Source organism: Prionailurus bengalensis, chromosome C1, assembly GCF_016509475.1.
Source record: "Prionailurus bengalensis isolate Pbe53 chromosome C1, Fcat_Pben_1.1_paternal_pri, whole genome shotgun sequence".
In the NCBI taxonomy this organism is placed as follows: domain Eukaryota; kingdom Metazoa; phylum Chordata; class Mammalia; order Carnivora; family Felidae; genus Prionailurus; species Prionailurus bengalensis.
Window position 1 is genome coordinate 165,279,844 of NC_057345.1, and position 26,339 is coordinate 165,306,182.

General features: G+C 34.8%; 1 protein-coding gene across 1 annotated transcript in view; it reads left to right on the forward strand.

Annotated features, from left to right (window-relative positions):
• MTX2 (metaxin 2) overlaps positions 1-21,185 on the forward strand; it is a 65,433-nt gene extending 44,248 nt beyond the window's left edge. Inside the window, exons 4-10 of the mRNA XM_043577123.1 lie at positions 1,100-1,172; positions 6,128-6,204; positions 7,471-7,563; positions 8,069-8,107; positions 8,491-8,616; positions 9,718-9,794; positions 20,741-21,185. Of these exons, the coding sequence (XP_043433058.1) occupies positions 1,100-1,172; positions 6,128-6,204; positions 7,471-7,563; positions 8,069-8,107; positions 8,491-8,616; positions 9,718-9,794; positions 20,741-20,924 (669 nt within the window). The 3' untranslated portion in view covers positions 20,925-21,185. The remainder of the gene's footprint in view (positions 1-1,099; positions 1,173-6,127; positions 6,205-7,470; positions 7,564-8,068; positions 8,108-8,490; positions 8,617-9,717; positions 9,795-20,740) is intronic.
• Positions 21,186-26,339: the final 5,154 nt, after the last annotated feature.

The window sequence follows — 26,339 nt, forward strand, 5'->3', positions numbered from 1 at the left end:
TTGACTGCTGTGGCTGTAGACATCCTTTTCATATTCCAGTGAGCAGGAAGGAAAAAAAGAGGAGAGGTCATATCCATTATTTTTGAAGAAACTTCCCAGCCGTTGCCCAGAACTTTAAGTCCCATTGGCCAGAATTTAGACATTGGTCACATCCAGCTGTAAGGAAGACTGGGAAATAAACTTATTTCATGCAGCCTCGTGTGAAGATACAATTCGTGATTTTTAAAAAGTGATTGCATAACATTACATGATTTAGATTCACCGTAAATAATTTACCTGTTCTTTATTGTTAGACATTTAAGTTGCTTGTGAAATTTTTGTTACTGTAAACAAAGTGAAAACCAACAACTTATGTCTTTAAAAAGTGAATTGGTAAGCATAAAGCTACACATTAGAATACTGAGTATATAAGAGAGAACTTGGAAGTAGCAAAAATAACATTTTGAGAATTTTCCTCTAAGGCAAAGATGAAGATCCTGTAAAGAATAGTGGAATTAAGCAATACCTTGTAAAATTTGGACTTTATAGCCATCTATTAAAGAAGGTTAAACCAATATATAGTATTGCTGACTTATATAAACTAATGGAATAAAATAAGTGTGGATAATTTACATTTTTTTTTAAATATTTTTTTTTCAACATTTATTCATTTTTGGGACAGAGAGAGACAGAGCATGAACGGGGGAGGGGCAGAGAGAGAGGGAGACACAGAATCGGAAACAAGCTCCAGGCTCCGAGCCATCAGCCCAGAGCCTGACGCGGGGCTCGAACACACGGACCGCGAGATCGTGACCTGGCAGAAGTCGGACGCTTAACCGACTGCGCCACCCAGGCGCCCCAATAATTTACATTTTTTAAAGTGTGTATAAACGCTCTAAGTGTCATACATACATTTACTGGTGTCTAAGTCCTTGATTTTTTTAGCACTGAAATGACATTTGATTTTGTTTGGACAAGTATTTTACTTTGAATTGATTCATTCTTTTCCAATAAAGTGTTACTCTATGAGCTTTTGCTCAAGTTTAGAAAATAAGTAAAAAGTTTTGTTCAAATATATATCTACTTTCACTAGGCTAATTATACTTGTATTGACTTGCAGGCCTTTTTGCAAATGTGTAACCTGCCTGTCAAAGTGGTTTGTAGGGCAAATGCAGAATATATGTCTCCATCTGGTAAGTTTTTTTTTTTTTTTTTCTTAATTCTCTGTTAATATTCTGTATTGGTGAAATTGTAGTGATAGTTCAGTTTGTACCTAGATTTTTTTGTTTTGTTTACCCTTTGAAGACTTTTCCCATGGTTTTATGAAGTAACAATTGTAAACTTGATAATCTTTGGGCGGACATGGCTGTTCATTTCAACTCTGCGGTCATAGATGGTTAGTGGAAAGTCACAGTAAATATTAAGAAATATTAAGAAAATACATAATCTCAGATATCCCCAATCTTATTTACATAGTGCTGTTTCCACTTCAGAAAACAAATTTTAACATTAATGAATCCATTCATTATTAAACACACTTCTCTAAACTATGTCCTCTTACTATTCAGAGGGAAGAAGAGAGTGTGGAATAATTAATTTGTCAAAGATCTTAAGGTCATCTCTGAAAGCTTTTGGTTTCTAATTATTTCTTTTTTATTTTTATTTCAACAGGTTTCAAAATACTTTTTATTAAGATTTTAGCCTTTCTGCTATTTTTTATAATCAGTGTTGCCTTTTCTGTGTGTCATGTATTAGTAGATTAGGGTACAATTTTAAATAAATATGGTTCAGATAAATTTCTTTTTAATTGTAATTTTCAGTTTTTTAATTTTTTAATTTTTTTTTTTCAACGTTTATTTATTTTTGGGACAGAGAGAGACAGAGCATGAACGGGGGAGGGGCAGAGAGAGGGAGACACAGAATCGGAAACAGGCTCCAGGCTCTGAGCCATCAGCCCAGAGCCCGACGCGGGGCTCGAACTCCCGGACCGCGAGATCGTGACCTGGCTGAAGTCGGACGCTTAACCGACTGCGCCACCCAGGCGCCCCTAATTTTTTAATTTTTTTTTAACATTTATTTATTCTTGAGAGAGAGAGAGACAGAGCGTGAGAAGGGGAGGGGCAGAGAGAGAGGTAGACACAGAATCTGAAGCAGGCTCCAGGCTTTGAGCTCTGAGCTGTCAGCACAGAGCCGGATATGGGGCTTGAACCTATGAACTACAAGATCATGACCTGAACCGAAGTTGGTCATCCAACCAACCGAGCCACCCAGGTGCCCCTGGTTCAGATAATTTTTAATATAAAAATATAGTGCCACAAAGCTGATAAATATTAACTAAAATTGGTATGGATTATAATTATGGCTTTGCTGCTACAGTAATAACACAGAATCACTCCTTTATGGGTAAATCCACTGAGTATAAATTGTTGGGATAAGTGAGTTACATTGTTTTTAGGGAGACATTTATCTGTCTCCTCACTGTGAAAATAACTTAGAAATGACTTGTATAAAGCATTTTTTTCTTTTCATCTTCGATTCTTAAAGGTGGTAATAATTATCAAAAGCTGTGAAGACAGCCTCCATACACACTGAAAATTCTACATTAATAATCTACATTTATAGATTTATGAATATACATTTTAAAACATCTCCATAAAAGAATTTCTAGATTTGTAAACATAGACATGTTTTAGATTCTTGAAGCCCATTAATTAACGCATTTTCTATTATTTTTGTATAGAAATTTTATAAACTTTCTGAATTCTGGTGAAATGAATTATATTGGGTTCTGTCCATTTTTTCCTTTATGTAGTCATACAAAAAGAGTGTAGCTATGCATACAAAAATGTTAATAATCTTTTAAATTTTTTTTTTTTTTTCAACGTTTATTTATTTTTGGGACAGAGAGAGACAGAGCATGAACGGGCGAGGGGCAGAGAGAGAGGGAGACACAGAATCGGAAACAGGCTCCAGGCTCTGAGCCATCAGCCCAGAGCCCGACGCGGGGCTCGAACTCACGGACCGCGAGATCGTGACCTGGCTGAAGTCGGACGCTTAACCGACTGCGCCACCCAGGCGCCCCAAAAATGTTAATAATCTAATACTAAAGTTACTATCCTTGGCAAATGAGGAAAAGCCATGTGGTTCATCCACCTGTTTCCTAAAATGACTGTACTAAGTATCACCTAGGTGATATGATGAAAGACAAATAAATACTATAGAGGCTACAAACCATACATATATACATATATACATTCATAGGGAGGAGTCTCCTATAAGTAGATGAAAATGGCACTTTCTCTTAAGGCATTTATTTAAATTGTATCATATGACTAGTATTACTCTCTTTCATCATATGATTTGGGGTGATCAAGGGATGTTTTATTTGTTTGAATGATCTTGTTCTAGTAGATTTTTAAAGCAGAGAGCATCATGGAGTAATCAGAAGACTGCTTGGCTAAGAGCTACGAAATTTTTACTCTAATCCTTCTGTGACCTTGTCACTTATTAACAGTTTCCTTGGGAAATTTCCCTTCTCTTTTTTGAGTGTCAGTGACTTCATCTATAATATGTGGTGATTGCATTAGATGGTATCCGGGGTTCTTTTTGTTTCTAATATTTTCTGAACCTACAAACTTGCTTGCTTTCTTCTTGCTTCCTTTAAAGACAAAAATTCTTTTTTAAAAGCACTTTTTAAAAAAAATCTTTATTTTAAGTAGGCTCCATGCCCGATTATGGGGCTTGAACTCACGACTCTGAGATCAAGAATTGCATGCTCTACCAACTGAGCCAGCCAGGAGCCCTTAAAAACAAAAGTTGAAAAAATGATTATTTTGCATAAAATAAGAAATAGGGCCCTCAGGTTTTTTTTTTAATGGTCTTTGATTGGTGCCAGCGAATAAATGTCTCAGTGTGCTTTTGCCTGATACTTGCAATAATAAGGATGTAACAATGGCTCCACTTTTTTTTTAAGTTTGTTTATTTATTTTGAGAGAGAGAGAGAGAGAGTGCGTATGAATGTGGGAGGGGCAGAGAGAGAGAGAGACAGAGAGAGAGGAGGAGGAGGAGGAGGAGGAGAGAGAATCCTAAGCAGACTGTGCTGTTACCACAGAGCCCAAGGCAGGGCTCAAACTCATGAACCTTGAGATCATGACCTGAGCTGAAATCAGGAGTCAGATGCTTAACTGTCTGAGCCACCCAGGCACCCCAACATTGGCTCCACTTTAAGTCAGGCTAGTGACAAAAAACATTATTTACTTCTAATTTGTTGCCTTGATTTTTATATATATCTTTATATTTAGAGATGTATGAGTACTCTGCTTTCCTGCTTCATAATCTATAATACTGAAAAAATATTTTTTTAAATTTATTTTTGAGAGAGAGAGCATGCCCGGCCAGGGGCAGAGAGAGGGGGACAGAGGATCTGACGTGGGCTCCGTGCTGAGAGCAGAGAGCAGAGAGCCCCATGGGGGGCTAGAACTTGCGAACCAGAGATCATGCCCTGAGCCGAAGTCAGATGCTTAACTGAGCCACCCCAGTGGCCAATACTCAAAGTATTTTTAAGAAAAGAAATAAAATACAAACCAAACTGGTTATTGAAAATGAGAAGTACACTTTGCTTTCAAAATGCTATGCCCTAAAAATAGCTTTAGTCTAGGCATTTATCCACACATAGTTTTCATTCTTAGATCATTTTATCTCAGACGACCTGTGCTATTTCTAGCATTATAGTACTTAACAAAGATTTTATCTCAAGCTAAAAAACACTATGACCCAATACTTTTTTACTTACTGACCCAATAAATTTACCAGTACTTATTTTTTACTTAGTTTTTACTTATTTACTACTTTTACTTATTTACCCAGTACTTATTTACCCAAATAAATTCTTCTCACCTTTGCAAGATTAGAAGAAAGGTATGTGGAATGCAGTGTTTTTATACTGGCATCATGGAAATGTCTTCTAAATACATCAATAGAGTTGTTTCCCCGAAGGCCTGCCTTTCCCTTATAATGCACGTTATTTTACAGATGTAGGTGAAGCTTTTGTTGGTGCTGTGCACCTCATCCTTTACCCTAGGTCTGCATGAGGCCGAGAGGAGTCAGTCTGTTGAAAAGGACCATGAAGAAGCCTGCTGTTAGTGTGAACTCTGAATTAGGTCTGACAGCAGATTTCATCCTCTAGCTTTTGGGGTGAATTTCATTGCTGTTTGGAGACTATTATCATCTCTGATAATTTTGTCAACTATTAGTTTTTATAAAAATGAAATATTAGTTTTTTAATGTGACATTTATAGAGAGAAGCCAGTTTTTATAAGCATACTTTTATTTTTTCCCCCCAAATATGTCTGGGAACATACTTTGTATTAGAATTCATAAACTAGCATACCTTCAAAGATTGTTAATTCTCTTAATTCCTGATTTTTTTTGAGTCAAAGACATTTATTAATGTACCGTTATGTGCTTAAGATATTGAACTTACGTGTCTGAGGTTTAAAAGTAGATGTAAAAAGAAGTCGTCTTCTTAAATGTAGTTTAAAAATAGATTGATTCATTGGACTCTGAAGAGAAAGACCCACTGCATTTCTTACAAATCTATCAGTGGTTGTGAACCAATGTCCTGCCTATTCATGTAAATTGAATAATTAGTGTTTACTGCTATAGAGTGACTTGTCAGTGTTAGTTCTGAAAAGGGAATATTATTGTGGTCGGTTACTATATGCAAGTGAGAATTCTAGAAATGAATCTCCTTTTTTTCTTTTAAAATTAGTAATTGTTTATAGAATTTGGGGTGCCTGGGTGGCTCAGTCATTTAAGTGTCCAACTCTTGATTTTGGCTTAGGTTATGATCTCAGGGTTCGAGAGTTTTAGCCCCACATTGGACTTCATGCTGATAGCTCAGGGCCTGCTTGGGGTCTTCTCTCCCTCTCTTTCTAATCCTCCCCTGCTCATGCTCTCTCTCCTCTCTCTCTGTCTCTGTCTCTCTCTCTCAACGTAAATAAACTTAAAAAAATAGTTTATAGAATTTAACATACACATTTATAATTTTCAAAAGTTATAGGATTACAAGAGCAGTATATTAATAAAACATTCCATTTTTATGTTAATTTACTGAAAGTATTTTCATACATTTCTTTTTCCTCAACAGGTAAAGTACCTTTTATTCATGTAGGAAATCAAGTAGTATCAGAACTTGGTCCAATAGTCCAATTCGTTAAAGCAAAGGTAATAAAAAAGATATTAAATATATTTGATCACAGTTACTCTTAAGTCATTCATCATTCTTTAGCATGTCTTAACATTTACATTGATTTTAACCTAGTTTCATAAAATGCCAATATAAACTAGTGGAGAAATATTTCTAAAGTGGAAGTTTTTTTCCCCCGTAATGTAAATCAATGGCAAAAGATGTAATTTGATCTTTACAAAATGGTAGATAAGTTTCTAACTTACACTTATGAGAATTTTGGTCATAAATGAAAACTTAGGTTGTTATAAAATGTTGAGTTAACCTTTGAGAAGGAAATATAGGATATATTTGGAAGTTGAATATTAATATATACATTTGAATTATTCAGCTTACGTTTTAATACTTATAAAGGACAACCCCCCACTAACATTTTGGGGAATATCTTTCCAGACTTTTTCTTGGCATATATAGAAAAATATAGATCTTACTATTATGTGCTATTTTGCAACCTGCCTTTTAAAATCATCAATATGTTTGGAAATTTTTCCATGTTAATGACTACAGAAATACATCATCCTTTTAAATTCTTGTATAGTATTCTTTTATATGGATGTATTATAACTTATTCACTTAAGTCTTTATTGATGGACACATTAAGTTGTAGTCAGTTTTTTGGCTCTTACTGAGTGTTCAGGTAAATATTTTCTACACACACCTTTGTAAACTTGTCAGACTATCTTTTTAGGATAAATTCCGGAGAGTGATACTGTGATGTTAAAGGGGGTGTGCATTTTTAAAATCTCACCACAGATGGTTGTATTGAACTAAAGGATATACCATTTTATGCATTTTTTCATTATTATAGTATATTAGAATTTAAAAATTAATGTCTGTTTCCCTATACGTTTACTAACATTTTTTTCAACTTTGACCACTTTATAAGTAACACATGTCAATCTTCCGGCATTTATTTTATTACTAATAAGGTTAGTCTCTTAGAAAAAAAGGTTTACTGATCATTCTTGTTTTCTTCTTTTGTGAAATAATTGAAAATTTAATTTTGTCCATTGAAAGATACACTTTTATGATAGCGTAGAAATACTACTTACTAATATTTTGTAGTGATAGCAGATAATTAATGATTTTTCATATAAAATTTTAGGAGATATTCTAGAAGTTTATTGGACATTTGTCATAAAACCATTGATGTAAAAACATTTATATTATTTGGTAGTAAGATAACTGAAAGTTTTTCTCTATTTAATACGATGCTCTTTTAAATTTTTTTAAATTCCCTTTAGGGCCATTCTCTTAGTGATGGGCTGGATGAAGTCCAAAAAGCAGAAATGAAAGCCTACATGGAATTAGTCAACAATATGCTGTTAACTGCAGAGGTATAATAGAAGATAATAGGCCTTGAAAATAAGCTTTTCCTCTTACAAAAGATAATCTTTCTTATGGGTTATTTTAAAATTATTGAGAAATAGGAATATAGTCTCAATTCTCGGACTAGGATGGTTCCTGGAATTATTTGGTTATTATGTTTGAACAAGTTGCCTGGCATTTCAGATCTAGTTTTTCTATTTGTAAAAAGGAGTGATTCTTGCCCATTCGTTATTTGACTTTGGGCTTGGGACGTTTACTTCATTCATATCTGTAAAATACTTTGATGATATTTAGAGATACACTACTATATGAATAAGAAATACTTTTATTCAGTACTACCATCAATTAAATTTAATAATTCTGTATAGCAACATTAGCCAAAGGAGGGAAACTGTCTTACGTGTGACATTTATAGGGTTGGCTCATAAAAAATCACCATGGCAGAAAATAATTTTCTTTATCCATTTTCTCTTTGGTGTTCTAAAGTTCTAGTGACTGTTCTTTTGTTCCTAGTTGTATCTTCAGTGGTGTGATGAAGCTACAGTAGGGGAGGTGAGTGGTTCTGCAGCATTTATCTTAATTAAAATTTAATGAGAAAACACTTTTGCTCAGAATCTTAAGTCCCTGCTCATAAATGAAACATTGTGGTTTATACCATTAGTGATATAGTTTTTCACTTACTTTAATTTTGCTTGCACATACATTTTAGGGAAGCTATGTGTCATCGTTTGATATAACTGGTTGCAAAGTACATAAAAGTTTATATATTTTTAAAGGGAATGGCTTAAAATTTTAATTTTTTAGCTTGCAAGCTGTGTATTTTTTTCAGATTGCTGTTTGTGTTCTGAAAATATGTTTTCCTGAGTATTCTGTTTGTAAAAACTGGCTTTGTTTTTAGAAAGAATCGTGTTGATAACAAAATCCTTTTGTTCTAGATCACTCATGCTAGATATGGATCTCCTTACCCTTGGCCCCTGAATCATATTTTGGCCTACCAGAAACAGTGGGAAGTCAAACGTAAGATGAAAGCTATTGGATGGGGTAACAAGACTCTGGACCAGGTGAGTTCAGACTGAAGTTGACAAAAGCCTCAACTTTAATGCATTAAGAAATTCATTTTTTATATTTAGTTTTTTTTAATTAAAAAAATTAAGAAAATTTTTGCTCTTATTTTTTTCTGACTTGAAGTGGTTTTTATTTGTTTTATAAACAAATTACATAACACAGAAAAATTCAAAAAGGAAATAGAGATTGCTTGAAATCCTACCACATAGAAATTGCCACTGCTATTTGGAGAACATTCTTCTGGATATCTCTTAATAACACTTTCCTTAAATGGGATCATGTTATACCTGTCACTCTATAATCTGATTTTTTTTTTCCCATTCACCAGTACATCGTGGGCATCTTTTATGTCAGTAAATGTAGATCTGCAACATCAGAATTAAAAAACAACAACAACAACAACAAAACAAAAATAAAAAAACAAACCCTGTTAAATACAGTGCTTAATATATCTGTTTTTTTTTTTTTTAATCTTAAATTTACTGAAGTAGCAAAATTAAAAAAATATGTATCTGGTCAAGGTCATGAGATTGAACTAATTCAGTCATTAAACTAATGTCTCTTTTCCAAGGCTACGCGTAGTCCTAGCAGCCAGTTTACCGATGTGTGCCATTGGCCACCAGGGGGATTGGGTAAATGAATAGGGATTGAGTAAATGACATAAATCCATCTCCACTAGCAGGAAGACCACTCAGATGCTTTTACTCATGGTAGGTCAGTAGTGTCATCTTTATGAAGCAAGCTTTTTAATATATGTAAGATAATTTGAATATATGGATTCAGGAAAACATTTTTGTAGGGTGTGGAGTTTTGAGATAAAAACTTTCTTGATAGTAATCCTTACAAGTAACGTAAGTGTACTTGTGTTTAAAGGAAAGCTGTTCTCACATTGTCTTCCTGTTATATAGAAAGTATCGCTTATGAAAAAAAATATGGCTTATGTTCTGTATGTGTTCTGTAGTCCGATTTAAATATATTATAAAAAGTTACCTACATTTATATTTTTGTTATAAACTGTGGTGCAGACTAAGTGTTAGACACATTTTATTGTTTTGCTAATTTAAATATTTTTCTTTGTGGTCCGTCGCCTTTGTTAGGTCTTAGAAGATGTAGACCAGTGCTGTCAAGCACTTTCTCAAAGACTGGGAACACAACCATATTTCTTCAATAAGCAGTAAGAAAGTTTATCTTTTTTGAGTTTCTTTTCTATATTGTTAGGTTACAAACTTATTCTATCGTAGAGGGATTGTTTTATCAGTATTTGTGGAAAGATTTTGGTATATTTAAATTCATTTTTGCCCTTATTAGACATTTACTTAGCACTTCTTGGCTATCAGACACAGCTCTAGGCTCTGGGAGACTCAAATTTCTAAAATGTAGCCCTTGCCATTAAAGATTTGTCTTCAGGGCAGACATGTAAACCAGTCATTATTGTCTGATAGGATAGAGGTGCTACTGCGGGTAGTTCCAGATGCTGTGTTTGGAACTACATAATCTTAATAAAATTCTGCATTTGCAAAGTACTGTTAAAACATGAAGTGTAGCTATACTTTTTTATATAGGGTGATACCCTGGGGAGTAGAAGAGTGAATAAAAATAAACAATTAAAAACATTGTTGGATGGACAAACACTATTATGAACTTATCTTTTAAAAGTTAATGAAAATAGGGGTGCCTGGGTGGCTCAGTTGGTTAAGTGTCCGACTTCGGGTCAGGTGATGATCTTACAGTTTGTAGGTTCGAGCCCCACATCGGGCTCTCTGCTGTCAGCATGGAACCCACTTCAGATCCTCTGTCCCCCTTTCTGTGCCTGTTCCCCACAGGTTCTCTCTATCTCAAAATAAAGAAATAAACTTAAATAAAAATAAAAAAAAATAGGTCTGTAAGTTGTGCTTTAATTTTAAAAGTTAATGAAAATATTTGTAAAGCACAGAAATGAGTATGAAGGATATAGGTTAAATATGTATGTATATATATGTAAATTGAATAATTCATGTTTAAGACAGAATTATTTTGTAATCTGGAAAAGAGTATCAAGGCAAAGAATGAATTTTCCTTTTTTAAAAAAAATGTTAGAATTTGGGGCACCTGGGGCTCAGTTGGTTAAGTGTCCGACTTCCACTCGGGTCATGATCGCCCAGTTTGTGAGTTCGAGCCCCCTGTTGGGCTCTGTGCTGACAGCTCAGAGCCTGGAGCCTGCTTTGGATTCTGTGTCTCCCTCTGTCTGCCCCTCCCCCGCTCATACTTGCTCGCTTGGGCTCTCTCTCAAAAATAAACGTTAAAAATTTTTTTAAAAAAATGTTACAGTTTTAATATGTCAGAATCATCCTGTGATACAATTTAAGATGAGCCTAAATTAGCATTTTAATCACACTGTTTTACGTAGAAATTCTAGACTTTTCTTGGCTCTGTAATACAAATTTTTGCTTTTTAGATTGGTAATTTTAAAAAGGTTTATTTGCTATTGTTTATTATATCTTTCTAGGCAGTCATCTTCTGTAGCCACGTGAAACATCTTTTGGTATAGATATTAATATTTGTAACAAACACAACTGTGGTGATAGCTTAGAAATATTTGTTATATTAAGGAAGGAATGCCTGGGTGGCTCAGTTGGTGAAGTGTCTGACTCTTGATTTAGTCTCAGGTCATGATCTCACAATTTCATGGGTTTGAGCCCCACGTCGGGCTCTGTGCGCTGACTGCACAGAGCCTGCTTGAGATTTTGTCTCTCTACCCCCCCCCCCCCACCCCGTCCTCCCCCACTCACGCTCTGTCTCTCAAAATAAATAAATAAACTTTAAAAAATTTCAAAAAAAAAAAAAAAAGAAAAAATATTTGTTATATTAAAGTATACTACCTATAATTGAAATTTGGAGTCTGTTGATCTCTGAAGCACAGAGGTCAAAGAATTCATACCGTGAAATCCTGGTAGGTAAAGCTTCTACAGCCATGTTAGTAATGTTTGCAATGTAGATTCTGTATGTGCCTCAGAGATCAACAGATCTCTGTGTGTCTCTAACACAAAAGAAATGTATCCACATGTTAGTCTCAAGTAGTTCCTTGTCTTGCTGATATAGGAATTCTTAGGGGTTGAAACACTCAGAAGAGGTGTGTTTTATTGTTTGAAGTGCATTGTTATGTGTTAGGAGTTAGTTTTGTTATACATGCTATCTTCATGAGAGGCCAAGAGAATGTATCTTATTTTTCTCATTTGACTCAGTGTCAGGGATTTCATAACCAGGTATCATTTAGCATGTAATTTAGTGGCAATAGAAAGAAATTTTTTTTTTCATATAATGGTACGATTATATTTAAGCTTGTAATGAAAAATTCAAAGTTTAGAACAGGCAAAAAACCAAGGGTTGCTGTGGAGGAACTGTTTAATATTAAGATGTAGGTTTCTGAAATAGTTCTACCTTGTATGAGACTTACATAAACATTTTCCCCTAATGATTGAAAAATGAATAGATTTTATTTTTAACTTTAGTTTTACCCCATTGTCTAATGCTGAACTGGAATTAGGAAAATGTGACTTGTATTTTCACTTTGATATGACAGAATTTTTCTCTTTTATGTATCAGGACTCATTACTTTGTGAGATACCTTACCTTAGTGAATAGAGCACTAGCTTAAGATACTTAAGATACTACTAGATAAGGTAGTATTGGATTCCAGGCCAGTGGCCTGAATTCTCTTCTTGGCTTTAATATATACCAGAGTTCAGCAAGTTACTTTATTTCCCCGTGTATCGTCCCCTTACCGTCTAAAATTAGAATAAAATTTTCTCCTAGCTTACCGTCTGGGGATGTTGAGAGGACTCATGAAAGAAACTCAGTAGTTGTACTTGATGAGAGAAGGGGAAAGGGAGATGAGGGAAATCCTGCAGCAGGAATAGGAATTGGGAAAAGAGGACAAAGAAGACAAATGGTGGAAAGAAAAAAGGAAGGTGAAATTGAAAGAAATTAGAAATAATGCAAGATAGTTATTAACATCAGGTGGCCTCTTTATTCTTAATAGTATATAGTGTTGGTAGCATTTAAATCTTTAAATCATAGTTCTGAAATGCAGTTAAACAAAATCTGTATTTTCTTGTTATATATAAGCTATCTTGCTGATGTGATCTCTTTTAAGACACATACTGACAGACTACTGGGTCATTTATTCTTTTTCATGTGAGTATGGACTTGGAATGAAAAAGTAAACTTTTCTTAAAGGGTTATTTTTATGTTACCTTTTTCCCCCTAAGTATAGTCAGGATGAATGAATTACATTGTTGTAAAGCATTTATGAGCTCCTTGCAGGTCTGTGTATTCTCTAAACAAACCCTAGTTGGTAGCAGAGGCTCAGCAAGTGTTTTTTAAAACTAGCTTAAATTGAGGGGCGCCTGGGTGGCTTAGTTAAGTGTCCGACTTTGGCTCAGGGTCATGATCTCGTAGTTTGTGAGTTCGAGCCCCGCGTCGGGCTCTGTGCTAACAGCTCGGAGCCTGGAGCCTGCTTTGGATTCTGTGTCTTTCTCTCTCTGCCCCTTCCCCACTTGTGCTCTGTCTCTCAAAAATAAATAAAATGTAAAAAAAAAAACAACCCAGCTTAAATTGAGAAATTGGAAGAAGAGTTATATTTGAAAAAGAGAGTGTTGTTATTAACTATTAAATGGTAAAACTTGAAAATAAACTTTCGTATACTGATGGGAAAAGATATTGAAGAAATGCTGCAAAAATTACACATAGGAATCTTAAGATGAAAGATTTCAGAGGGGATTTGGATTTTATTGAGGTTTATTCAATAAAGAAATTACCAATTGATAAATTTAATCAGTAACAAAAGCACTCCCAACAAACAAAAGTCCAGGACCAGATGGTTTCACAGGTGAATTCTACCAGACATTAAAGAAGAGTTGATACCTATTCTTCTCAAGCTATTCAAAAAAATAGAAGAGGAAAGAAAACTTATAAATTCATTCTATAAGGCCAGCGTTATAGATTTTCTGATCTGTATCTTTTCTGATCTGATTTTCTGATCTGTATCTTTGCCTGATACCAAAACCAGGCAAAGATACTATCAAAAAGAAAGAAAGAAAGAAAGAAAAAGAAAGAAAGAAAGAAAGAAAGAAAAGGAAAAAAAGAAAACCAGGTTAGTATCTCTGATGAGCATAGATGCAAAAAATCCTCAACAAAATATTAGTAAACTGAATTCAATAGTACATTAAAAGGATCATTCACCAAGATCAAGTGGGATTTATTCCATGGTTGCAGGGGTGGTTCAGTATTCTCAAATCAATCAGTGTGCTAAATCACATTAATAAGAGAAAGGATAAAAACCATATGATCGTCATCTCAGTTGATCCAGAAAAAGCATTTGACAAAGTATGACATCTCTTCATGATAAAAACTCTCAACAAAGTGGGAATAGAGGAAACGTACCTCAACATAATAAAGGCCATATATTAAAACCCAGATAACATCAGTTGTGAAAAAATAAAAGCTTTTCCTTTATGATCAGGAACAAGACAAGGATATCCACTCTTACCACTTTTACTCAATATAGTACTGGAAATCCTAGTCACAGCAATCAGATAAGAAAAATAAATAAAAGACATCCAGATTGTTAAGAAAGAAGTAAAACTGTCACTATTTGCATTTGACATGATAATATATATAGGAAATCCTAAAGACTCTACCAAGAAGCTATGAGAACTGACACATGAATTCAGTAAAGTTGCAGGATACAAAATTAATCTGTAGAAATCTATTGTGTTCCTATTTACTAGTTACAAAGTAACAGAAAGAGAAATTAAGAAAATAATCTCATTTACAGTTACACCAAAAAGAATAAAAATACCTAGGAATAAATTTAACCAGGGAGGTGGAAGACCTATACCCTGAAAGCTATAAGACATTGATGAAAAGAATTTAACATGATATAAACAAGTGGAAAGATATAGTCTGCTCATGGTTTTGAAGAATTAATATTGTTAAAATGTCCATATTACCCAAAGCAATCTACAGATTGAATGCAATCCCTATCAAAACACAAATAACACTTTTCATACAATTATAACAAATAATCCTAAAATACGTATGGAACCACAAAAAACCTCAAACATCCAAAGCAATCTTGAGAAAGAAGAACAAAGCTGTGGAAGCGTCATACTCCCAGATTTCAAGATATACTACTAAGCTATAGTAATCGAAACAGTATGGTACTGCCACCAAATCAGACACATAGATCAATAGAACAGGATAGAGAACCCAGAAATAAACCCATGCATGTATGGTCAATTAATCTATGACAAAGGAGGTAAAAATATCCAATATGACACAGGAGGAAAAGATAGTTTTTTTAATAAATGGTGTTGTGCCAACTGGACAGCCACATGCAAAAGAATGAAACTGGACCACTTTCTCACACCAGACATAAAAGTAAACTCAAAATGTATTAAAGACCTAAATGTGAGGCCTGAAACCATAAAACTAAAAGAAAATTAGGTAGTAATCCTTTAGACATCATCACCCTTAGCAGCATATTTATGGATATGTCTCCTCAGGCAAGGGAAACAAAAGCAAAAAATAAACTTGGTACTACCCCAAAATAAAAAGTTTTTGTACAGTGAAACCATCAACAAAACCAAAATGAATGGGAGAAGATATTTGCAAATGATATATTCGATAAGGGGTTAATATCAAAAATATGTAAAGAATTTCTATAACTCAACATCAAAAAACCAATCTGATTAAAATAGGCAGAGGACCTGAATAGATATTTTTCCAAAGAAGACATACAGATGACCAACAGACCCATGAAAAGATGCTCAACATTACTTAATCATAAGGGAAATGCAAATCCAAACCACAATGAGATATCACCTCACCAGTCAGAATGGCTATTATCAAAAAGACAAGAAATAAAAAAGTGTTGGTGAGGATGGAGAAAAGGGAATCCTTGTGCACTGTTGGTGAGAAAGTAAATTGGTGTAGCCACTGTGGGAAACAGTATGGAATTTCCTCAAAATATTGAAAATAGAAATATACAGTAATATTACTACTGGGTATTTACACACATACACAAAAAAGAAAACACTAATTTGGAAAGGTACATATTTATTATTGTTGATAATAATTGTTGATAATAAATATTGTTGATACATATTTATTATTTATTATTGCAGCATTATTTACAAAACCCAAATTATGGAAGCAACCCAAATATCTATCAATAGGTGAATGAATAAAGAAAGTGTGTATATATGTATGTATATATACATAATATATAATTAAAATATACTATATATAATATGTATGCATATAACATGGAATATTAATCATAAGGAATGAGGTCTTGCCATTTGCAGCAACATGGATGGACCTAGAGGGTATTAGGCTAAGTCAAAGACAAATACCATATGATTTTACTTACATTTGGAATCTGGAAAAAAAAAAAACCCAAAAAACAGAACAAATAAACAAAAAAAACAGACTCTTAAACACAGAAACAAATTGGCAGTTACTAGAAGGGAGGTGGATGGGAAAGATACACAAAATAGATAAAAGGAATTAAGAAGTACAAACTTCTAGTTATAGAATAAATAAGTCATGGAGATGCAAAGTACAGCATAGGGAATATAGTCAATAATATTGTAATAATGTTGTATGGTGACTGTAGTTGTGGTGAGTATTGTATAATGTATACAATTGTTGAATCAATATGTTGTACATCTGAAGCTAATCTAACATTGTGTGTCAATTATACTTTAGTGATAGTAATTTTAAAAATCACCACCTGAGAAAATTAAGGAGGAATTGCTTAAAATTTCAAAGGCTAGATATAAAAAAGGCTGGCAAGGGACTTGATTTACAAACTTGAATGACAGTCTTAAAGATCAGTGATTAGTATATAAAGAAAGAATATGTAGATTATTGCTAGAGTATGAAGACATGGCAAGTTAGTAGTGTAAGGGAGAGAAAAACTACTTGAAAACTGAGACAAAATTAATGTGTTTTAACTGAACTGACTATAAAAGGTATCCGAAAGAAAGAAATATGCAGTCATAATAAAGCAAAAAAGTTGAGTGCAGAGAAATTTAAATGGGAAAGATTAAGAAAACATTCACATTTTACAGTATTTTTATTTTGATATTCAAATGAAAGAATATAACGGATGGATGTTAGCTGAACCTTTTGGGATAATCATTTCATAATATATGTAAGTCAAACCACCATGATGTACATCTTAAACTTATACAATGATATATGTCAATTATTTCTCAATAAAAATAGGAAAAAAAGAATAGTAATAACCAACGGAAATGTGGGAAGAATGATAATGCAAGATAAGGAATTTAAAAATGTATTTATGACCTTTGAATGTTTTTCTAATAAAAAGTCTATAAAGCTAGATGTAATAATATATATAAAAGATGTTAAAAATCTTCGGAGGAGAGTTGCTATCAGTATTCAAATTACAATCCACTACTTAACAGAAGGGTAGAAATGTTGTTTTTCTTTATATATGGTTTAGGAAAAATTATTAAAACTGGATGTTCAACAGGATCTTGGCTCTTAATTCAGTAGAAATATTGGGTGAAGTGTGTGTTTTGCATATGAATTGCAAATACTTTCTGAGTTTATTGCCTTTTTTTTTTTTTAATCAGGGTTAGGGGTACCTGGGTGGCTCAATCCGTAAAGCCTCTGACTCTTGATTTTGTCTCAGGTCATGCATGATCTCTTGGTTCATGGGATCGAGCCCTGCATTGGGCTCTAGGTTGAGAGCATAGAACCTGCTTGAGATTCTGTCTCTCCTCTCTCTCTGCCCCTCCCTGTTTGTGCATGCACATGCTCGCTCTCTCTCTCTCTCTCTCTCTCTCTCTCAAAATAAATACACTTAAAAAAATTAATAATTAGGTTTAGGGGTGCCTGGATGGCTCAGTCAGTTAAGTGTCCTACTTTGGCTCAGGTCACGATCTTATGGTTTGTGAGTTCAAGCCCTACATCGGGCTCTCTGCTTGTCAGCACAGAATCTGCTTCAGATCCTCTGTCCACCCCACCTGCCCTCCCCTGCTCACACATGCACGCTCGCTCTCTCTCTCTCTCTCTCTCTCAAAAATAAACTTAAAAATTTTTTTTTAAAAATTAGGTTTGTTATGGTATTTATATATAGTAAAATTGACAGTTTTATGCTTTCGGCTCTGATGTTTAGTAATGGTATACAGTTGTGTAACTACTATCACAGGTGTACTTTTTAAAAAGAAAGAATTGTAGGAATTGGTAATTTATATGCCATGTATATATAATTAAGTAATGGCTGAAATTTGTAAAGATTACAAAAAATATGCATTAGAAGTTATGTATGTTTCAGTTGATATAGTATATTGTATTCTACTTCCTGTTAGATGTTCTAAAGTAACTTGCCAAAGAGTTGCTATCTTTATGTAACATAAGATCAATTTCTGTATGCTCATTACCTGTATAATTCAGCAACTTTTGAATTACGTGGATGTTTATTTGCAGCAAATAACATTTTGACCACTTCAGGGGTACTTTTAGACCACTCTAGTTTGAATATACACTTATGCTTGAACTTCCTCAGAGCCTTCATTTATTGATAAGGGATGCCCATCTATACCACTGGAATTTGCACCAGGAAATAAATTCACCTTTTTTTATTATCTAATGCAAGAAGCAAAGAGTAGTTAATCCTAAACAGGAATTAGGAAAGATTGGTGAGATAAGATACATCTTTTAAGAAATATGTTTAGGGATATGGAAGAGTTAGTGTTTATATTAATTCTCCCAGAGTGCCTCAGCTCTACATTTGTCCACCTTATATATCTCTGGTTCTTTTCAGGCATCCCTTTGTTATTGATTCATCATTTATATGATAGGATCATGGTGCTATTAAGTCCAAGGACACGTTGGCTACCCTCACCTGACTAATAATTCTTCATGAATGTGTCAAAAAAGGGAAGGCTTTGAAAGAAACTGAATAACCACTATTGAAAAATTAAATATCCTGGATACGTTAGGCAGGATGTATTTCTATTTGCATCCAGCATATACAGATTCAGTTCCTGAGATCCTTTTCCAAGAACTGGGGATATAAAAGATATATGCAGTGTTATCTTTAAAGATCTTGGAGTATAATGAGGGGAAACACTTACATGAACACAGTTATAGTGTGGTAATATAAATGCATCACCTTTTTATTCATTCAAAACATAGTAAGAACCTACTTTGTACCAGGCATTGTTCTAAGTTTTGGGGACACAGCAGGAAACAAGTAGAGAAGATCTCCCTGGTAGAGGGAGACAGACACCTAACAACAAATGTTAGATAGTATTAAGTGCCACATGGAGAATTAAAATGGATCACGTGGTAATAAGTGACCGCATGTCCACTTTAGTTTGGGTGTTCAGGGGAGGCTTTAAGATGTGACATTTAAACCTTATTCTGAAAAATAAGAAGCTGGCAATGTGAAGTCAAGGGAAGAGTGTTAGAGGCAGCAGGAATAATTGTGTCAAGGCCGTAAGATGGGCTTGAGTTTGTTACATTTGGATGGAAGAAGCAAGGCTGTTATTAGTAGTATGTTGACAGTGGTGGGAGATGAGGCTGAAGAGATAAGCAGCGGCCGGGTCATCTAGGCTTTGCATACTTCATGTAATGAGTTTGGCACATTACTGTAAGTGGGATGGATATTCGTTGGAATATTTTATGCTTGGAGTGGTACGGTGTGGTGACTTTAAACCAAAAATCACTCTGGCTACTCTGTGGACAATGAATAGAGCCAACATTAGGAGGCTATTGCAGTGGTCTAGCTGAGAGATGATGGTGGCTCAGAGTAGATGAGAACGGAGGGAGAGAATTAGTAGTAATCAGGACGTATTTGGCGGTTGTGTCTCACAACACTTGCTAATGGATATGAGGGCAAGAGAAAGAGAGGACTCAATAGTAACCCTGAGATTTTTGGTGCAGATGGCTGAGAGGCTAGTGGTGCCTTTTAGTTTGGGAAATGAGATGAGCATGTTTGAGATGCTTATTCACCATTCAGGCGGAGATGTTATGTAGTATGTATGTGTGTATGATTCAGGAATTTAGAAGAGGGACTGGGATTGGAGACAAATAGTGGGGACTTAGTGGCATAAAGAGGTATTTAAAGCCGTGCAGCAGCATGAGGTCATTCATCATTAGTGATCAAGGCCACATAGCTAGAAAGGAAGTGGCAGAATTAGGATTCATACTTAGATTTGATGGACCCCCAAAATCTATTCTAAACTAGATCACTGCAACATACTTTCACATTTAGGTAGGCTAACACATATTTTCTCAAAAGCTTTATCACTATGGGACTGATACCAATAATTAGCTCCTAATTATGATGATATTTTCCCTTCAGTAAGATTGTGCTGGCAATTATTTTAATATAATGTAGTTTGGTGATGCCTCATTTATAGACCATTAGTAGTGAGGTAGATAAATTTCAATTTTTTGTTACTAATATTTAATTAAAGGGGAAAAAAACCCTGGAAATTTTTTTATTGAAGCTATGTTTATTTCTCTTGCAGAAAGCTAAGTTAGTTACTTGAAAAGTGGTAAAGTTAAAATTAAATCCTGTTTTTGATACGTGATTGGGTAATCAGGTGTTACTTGTTCCCGCACCACAGTGAAATCCTGTGCTTCGATACCATTTTGTTTATACATCTATTACAGCACTTACTAAATTGTGCTGTGGTAATTTATGTTTTGTGTCCCATGTCTTAGAATATCTTTGGTGTTCTCGTAGCTCTCGCACCTAGCACACAGTTCCTGGCGCATTGGAGACCTGTTTAATGGATAAATTAATGAGTAAAATGAATATAAACAATTGTGCCAAGGTTATTTTAATGTCTTACTACTTTAAAAAGCAAGTCACACAACTAGCAAATCATAACTTAAAAAGTTTTTTTTTTCATGTCTTACAACAGAAGCTCCCAAGTAAAAACAAAATAAATTCTATCAAGTTGAGGTAGGATTTATTTCTCATGTGACTTTCTTTTAAATAGATGAATAGAATGTTTTAAAAAGTAATGTATATTCTACCATACAAGTTAAATGCTGTTCATGTTACTCTCATTTCTATTTTTGTTTTAGGCCTACTGAACTAGATGCACTGGTATTTGGCCATTTGTATACCATTCTGACCACACAGTTGACCAATGATGAACTTTCCGAGAAGGTAAAAAACTATAGCAACCTCCTTGCTTTCTGTAGAAGAATTGAACAGCACTATTTTGAAGACCGTGGTAAAGGCAGCTCATCTATCAGATCATCTTAGAGATATGTCTTAATTTAGTGATTTAGAAAAAATTAACTTGAAATATGTGAAAGACCTAGTAAATGATATCAGAATTTTAAAACCAAAAATACTGCTTTTTGAAACCTCAGAGTAAATTATATAATGTATCCTATACATGTACTTTATACTGTTAATTAAAGCAATTCTGAATGATTTCATTTGCTATGTTGTACTCTATATCTTGAAATTTTTGTTTTCCTTGAAACGTATGCCTATAAAAATAAAGCTCAAAGAACTGTATGGCTGGTGTATTTATTTCCTTTTGATCTTTCTGAAAGCCACTCTTGAGTTTTTTTACATGGAATAAACGGTCTTTTCTAAGGTGAGTAATTTATGCTCCATACTTTTAAGATTACTTTAATAGGTACATGGTGAACCTAGGCATGGGAAAAATGTTCTTAAGAAACATGCACTCAGAAAATGTAAATAATTGCAAGGCAATTAAATCCTGGAACAGATTACTGTTTAAGAGCATTCTTCATATCTAAACCTAGTTGAAGTTTTATTTATTTTTATTTATTTATTTTTTAATGTTTATTTTTAAGAGAGGAAGAGAGACAAAGCATGAGTAGGGAAGGGGCAGAGAGAGAGGGAGACACAGAATCCGAAGCAGGCTCCAGACTCTGAGCCGTCAATACAGAACCCAATGTGGGGCTCGAACTCTCGAACTATGAGATCATGACCAGGACCAAAGGTGGACGCTTAACCGACTCAGCCACCCAGGCACCCTTTGAATTTTTAAACATCTCATCAGAGCAGCTATAATTTATATTTGATAAACGGATAGTTTCAAGGACCTTATTTTTTTGAGGCAAGATTATTTTAATGATGTTTCATTCCTCTTGTGGGGAAGAGAGTATAGTTTTCACTGAGGTATCAACAGGAATTTATATGTAAGTACTAAGGATTATATGTTTTGTCCCTTTCAAATTTTCTCGTATTTTATATAAAACCAGGGATGCTATAAAGAGATGTGAAAATCATGTTAATTCTTGAAAATATCTAGAATAATTGTACATTTGTATTTTCTGTCTGTGTAATACCAGGCATTTTTACTTCATTTATTCCTTACAAAAACAATATGAGGGATATTATCCTCAATTTACAGAGGAGGGAATGGAGACCAAGAAAGCAATAATGCCTTGCCCAAGGTTATAGAGTTTTAAGCAAGTGGCAGAGTTGGAATTCAAACACAGGCAGTCTGGCATCGGTTTGGCCTTTAGCGAACGCTACACTTCTTTTTGTTGTCAAGATCATAGATTTATACCATATAAGGGATATATTGGGTTCTCCTTGGTCTAAATCCCACATAAACTTTGGGTACTCTCTTTGGACTATAGTGCCACTTACAGCCTTCCTGAACTAGTTTTGTAATGTATATTCTTAAAATAAAAAATCCCAAGTTACCTGTGTTTTTGCAGAATTTTTATGACCTTTTTTTTTTTTTTTTGGTGTATATTTTTGTATACTTGTTTTGTACTTAGTGATTTTTTTTTAATTAAAAAAATTTTTTAATGGTTATTTATTTTTGAGAGAGAGAGAGAAAGAGACAGAGTGCGAGTGGGGGAGGGGAAGAGAGAGAAGGAAACACAGAATCTGAAGCAGGCTCCAGGCTCTGAGTTGGATATGGGGTTTGAACTCACAGACCGAGAGATCATGACCTGAGTAGGTTGGATACTTAACTGAGCCACCCAGGCACCCCAATGCTTTTTTCTTTTAATATTACCATAACATTCATTTAATTGAACCAGAACCATTTGTACTTCAGTATATAAATCTACACTCTTTTCTTTAAGTTGTTTATCTTTTTTTTTTTTTAATAATTTATTGTCACATTAGCTAACAGTGTATATACAGTATAGTCTTGGCTTTGGGAATAGAGTCCCATGATTCATCACTTACATACAACACCCAGTGCTCATCCCAATAGGTGCCCTCCTCAATGCCAATCTCCCATTTTCCCCACTTTCCCAACCTCTCCCCCCCCCTCCCCCCAGTTTGTTCTCTGTTTTTGAGTCTCTTATGGTTTGCCTCCCTGTTTGTAACTTACTTTTCCTTCTCTTCCCCTATGGTCTTCTGTTAAGTTTCTCAAGATCCACATATGAGTGAAAACATACAGTATCTTGGTCTGACTGGCTTATTTCACTTAGCATAATACCTTCCCGTTCTGTCCCCGTTGCTGCAAATGGCAAGATTTCAATCTTTTTCATTGCCGAGTAGTATTCTAGTAGAGTGTGTGTGTGTGTGTGTGTGTGTGTGTGTGTGTGTGTGTGTTGTATCTATCTGTCTATATATGCATAATCTTCTTTATCCATTCATCAATTGATGGACATTTGGGCTCTTTCCATAATTTGGCTATTGTTGATAGTGCTGCTATAAACATTGGGGTACATGTACCCCTATGAATCAGCACTCTTGTATCCTTTGGATAAATTTCTAGTAGTGGTATTGCTGGGTTGTAGGGTAATTCTATTTTTAATTTTTTGAGGAAACTCCACACTGTTTTCCAGACTGGCTGTACCAGTTTGCATTCCCAACAACAGTGCAAGAGGGTTTGTTTGTTGTTTTGTTTTGTTTTTCACAGTTACCCAGCAGTTTTTATTAGGACATGGGCCTGGCTCCCATAGGAGGGGGAAAGGGGAGGCCAGGGTCCCCCAGACATGGCAGTCTGAGGGAAGGAGGTGCTGGCTGACTTGAGCGGAGTCCCCATCAGGGAGGACATAGCTGGCGGTCCCTCTCAGGAGTGGCTGGTCCTTTGGGCCTTCTTGATTTCCTCGGACAGTGCCTCCTCCAGGGCCTGATAGGCCTTGTCCAGGTTGTCATTGATGATGATCAGGTCATCAATGGGTTCTTGCCACATCCTTGCCAACATCTGTTTCCTGAGGTGTTAATTTTAGCCACTCTGACTGGTGTGAGGTGGTATCTCAATGTGGTTTTGGTTTGTATTTCCCTGATGATGAATGGTGTTGAACATCTTTTCATATTTCTGTTAGCCATCTGGATATTTTCTTTGGAAAACTGTCTATTCATGTCTTCTGCCCATTTCTTTACTGGATTATTTGTTTTTTGGGTGTTGAGTTTGGTAAGTTCTTTATAGATTTTGGATACTAACCCTTTATCTGATATGTCATTTACAAATATCTTCTCACATTCCATTGGTTGCCTTTTAGTTTTGCTGATTGTTTCCTTCACTGTGCAGAAGCTTTTTATCTTTATGAAGTCTCAATAGTTCATTTTTGCTTTTATTTCCCTTGCCTTCAGAGACATATCAAATAGGAAGTTGCTGTGACCGAGGTCAAAGAGGTTGCCTGTTTTCTCCTCTAGTGTTTTGATGGTTTCCTGTTCACACATTTAGGCCTTTCATCCATTTCAATTTATTTTTGTGTATAGTGTGAGAAAATGGTCCAGTTTCATTCTTCTGCCTGTTGCTGTCCAGTTCTCTCTGCACCATTGGCTAAAGAGACTGTCTTTTTTCCGTTGGATACTCTTTCCTGCTTTGCTGCAGATTAGCCGGCCATACATTTGTGGGTCCATTTCTGGGTTCTCTATTCTATTCCATTGATCCATGTGTCTGTTTTTATGCCAATACCATACTGTCTTGATGATTACAGCTTTGTAGTACAGGGTGAAGTCTGGGATTGTGATGCCTCCAGCTTTGGTTTTCTTTTTCAACATTACTTTGGCTATTTGGAGTCTTGTGGTTCCATATAAATTTTAGGACTGTTCTAGTTCTGAGAAGAATGCTGGTGCTATGTTGATTGGGATTGCATTGAATGTGTAAATTGCTTCGGGTAGTATTGACATGTTAACAGTATTAGTTCTTCCTATCTATGAGCATGGGATGTTTTTCCATTTCTTTGTGTCTTCTTCAATTTCTCTCATAAGCTTTCTGTAGTTTTCAGTGTACAGATTGTTTACCTCTTTGGTTAGGTTTATTCCTAGGTATTTTGTGGTTCTTGATGCAATTGTAAATGGGATCAATTCCTTGACATCTCTTTCTGTTGCTTCATTATTGGTGTATAGAAATGCAACTGATTTTTGTACATTGATTTTATATCCTGCGACTTTGCTGAATTCATGTATCAGTTCTAGCAGTTTTTGGTGGAGTCTTTCGGGTTTTCCATGTAGAGTATCAAGGCATCTGCGAAAAGTGAAAGTTTGACTTCTTGCCAGTTTGGTTGCCTTTTATTTTGTTATCTGATTGCTGAGGCTAGGACTTCCAACCCTAGGTTAAACAACAGTTGTGAGAATGGACATCTCTGTCATGTTACTGATCTCAGGGGGAAAACTCAGTCTTTCCCCTTTGAGGATGATATTAGCTGTGGGCCTTTCATATATATGGCTTTTATGATATTAAGGTATGTTCCTTCTATCCCAACTTTCTTGAGGGTTTTTATTAAGAAAAGATGCTGTATTTTGTCAATTGCTTTTTCTGCATCTATTGACAGAATCATATGGTTTTTACTCTTTCTTAATGTGATGTATCACATTGATTGACTTGTGAATATTGAACCAGCCCTGCAGCCCAGGAATGAATCCCACTTGATCATGGTGAATAATACTTAACAATATACTGTTGAATTCAATTTGCTACTATCTTGTTGAGAATTTTTGCATCCATGTTCATCAGGGATATTGGCCTGTAATTCTCCTTTTTAGTGGGGTCTTTGTCTGGTTTGGAAATCAAGGTAATGCTGGCTTCATAGAATGAGCCCAGAAACTTCCCTTCCATTATTTTTTTGGAATCTTTACTACTGCCTGTATTCTTATTTTAAAATGAGGAACATTGGGAGACAATGGTTATTTATTCCAAGTTGAGTTATTTACTCTTTCTTAAGACTTACTGTATCTATGGATCACTCTGGGGGGCCTTGTTTTTCTCTAGTGTTGTTGACTGAATCACCATCAAAATAATGCATTAGAAAGTAGAAACCTTGACTATCCCATTATGGTGATTTAGTTACCTGCTTTTATCTTTTAAATTTGGGTCCACAAAGCCAGTTTATAGTAGCTAAAAATGATCATTGAAAAGCTGGTTTGCTGTCCAAAAAAGTTAAGTGTTGTTTTACTGACAAAATGCCTAATGTATATACTGAACTTTAAAATAAGTAGCATGATCCTCTATTTAAATTAAAATTTAAATTATGAGTAGTGAGAAAGTTTAAATCAAGATAGATACAGTTTACAGTGTCATTTGATGACTTCTGAATGATGTACATTAAGGATTTAATATATCTTGTATTAAACCCTTTAGAAGTCCCAACTTGTTATTTTTAACTGACTTGACTACTGGACAGGTAGCCATTGTATTAACTAATTCATTAGGAGCCCAAGTCTAGAAAAGGTGAATTATAAAATGTCAGTCTGTTCATTTAATATGTCTTGATACTTTTT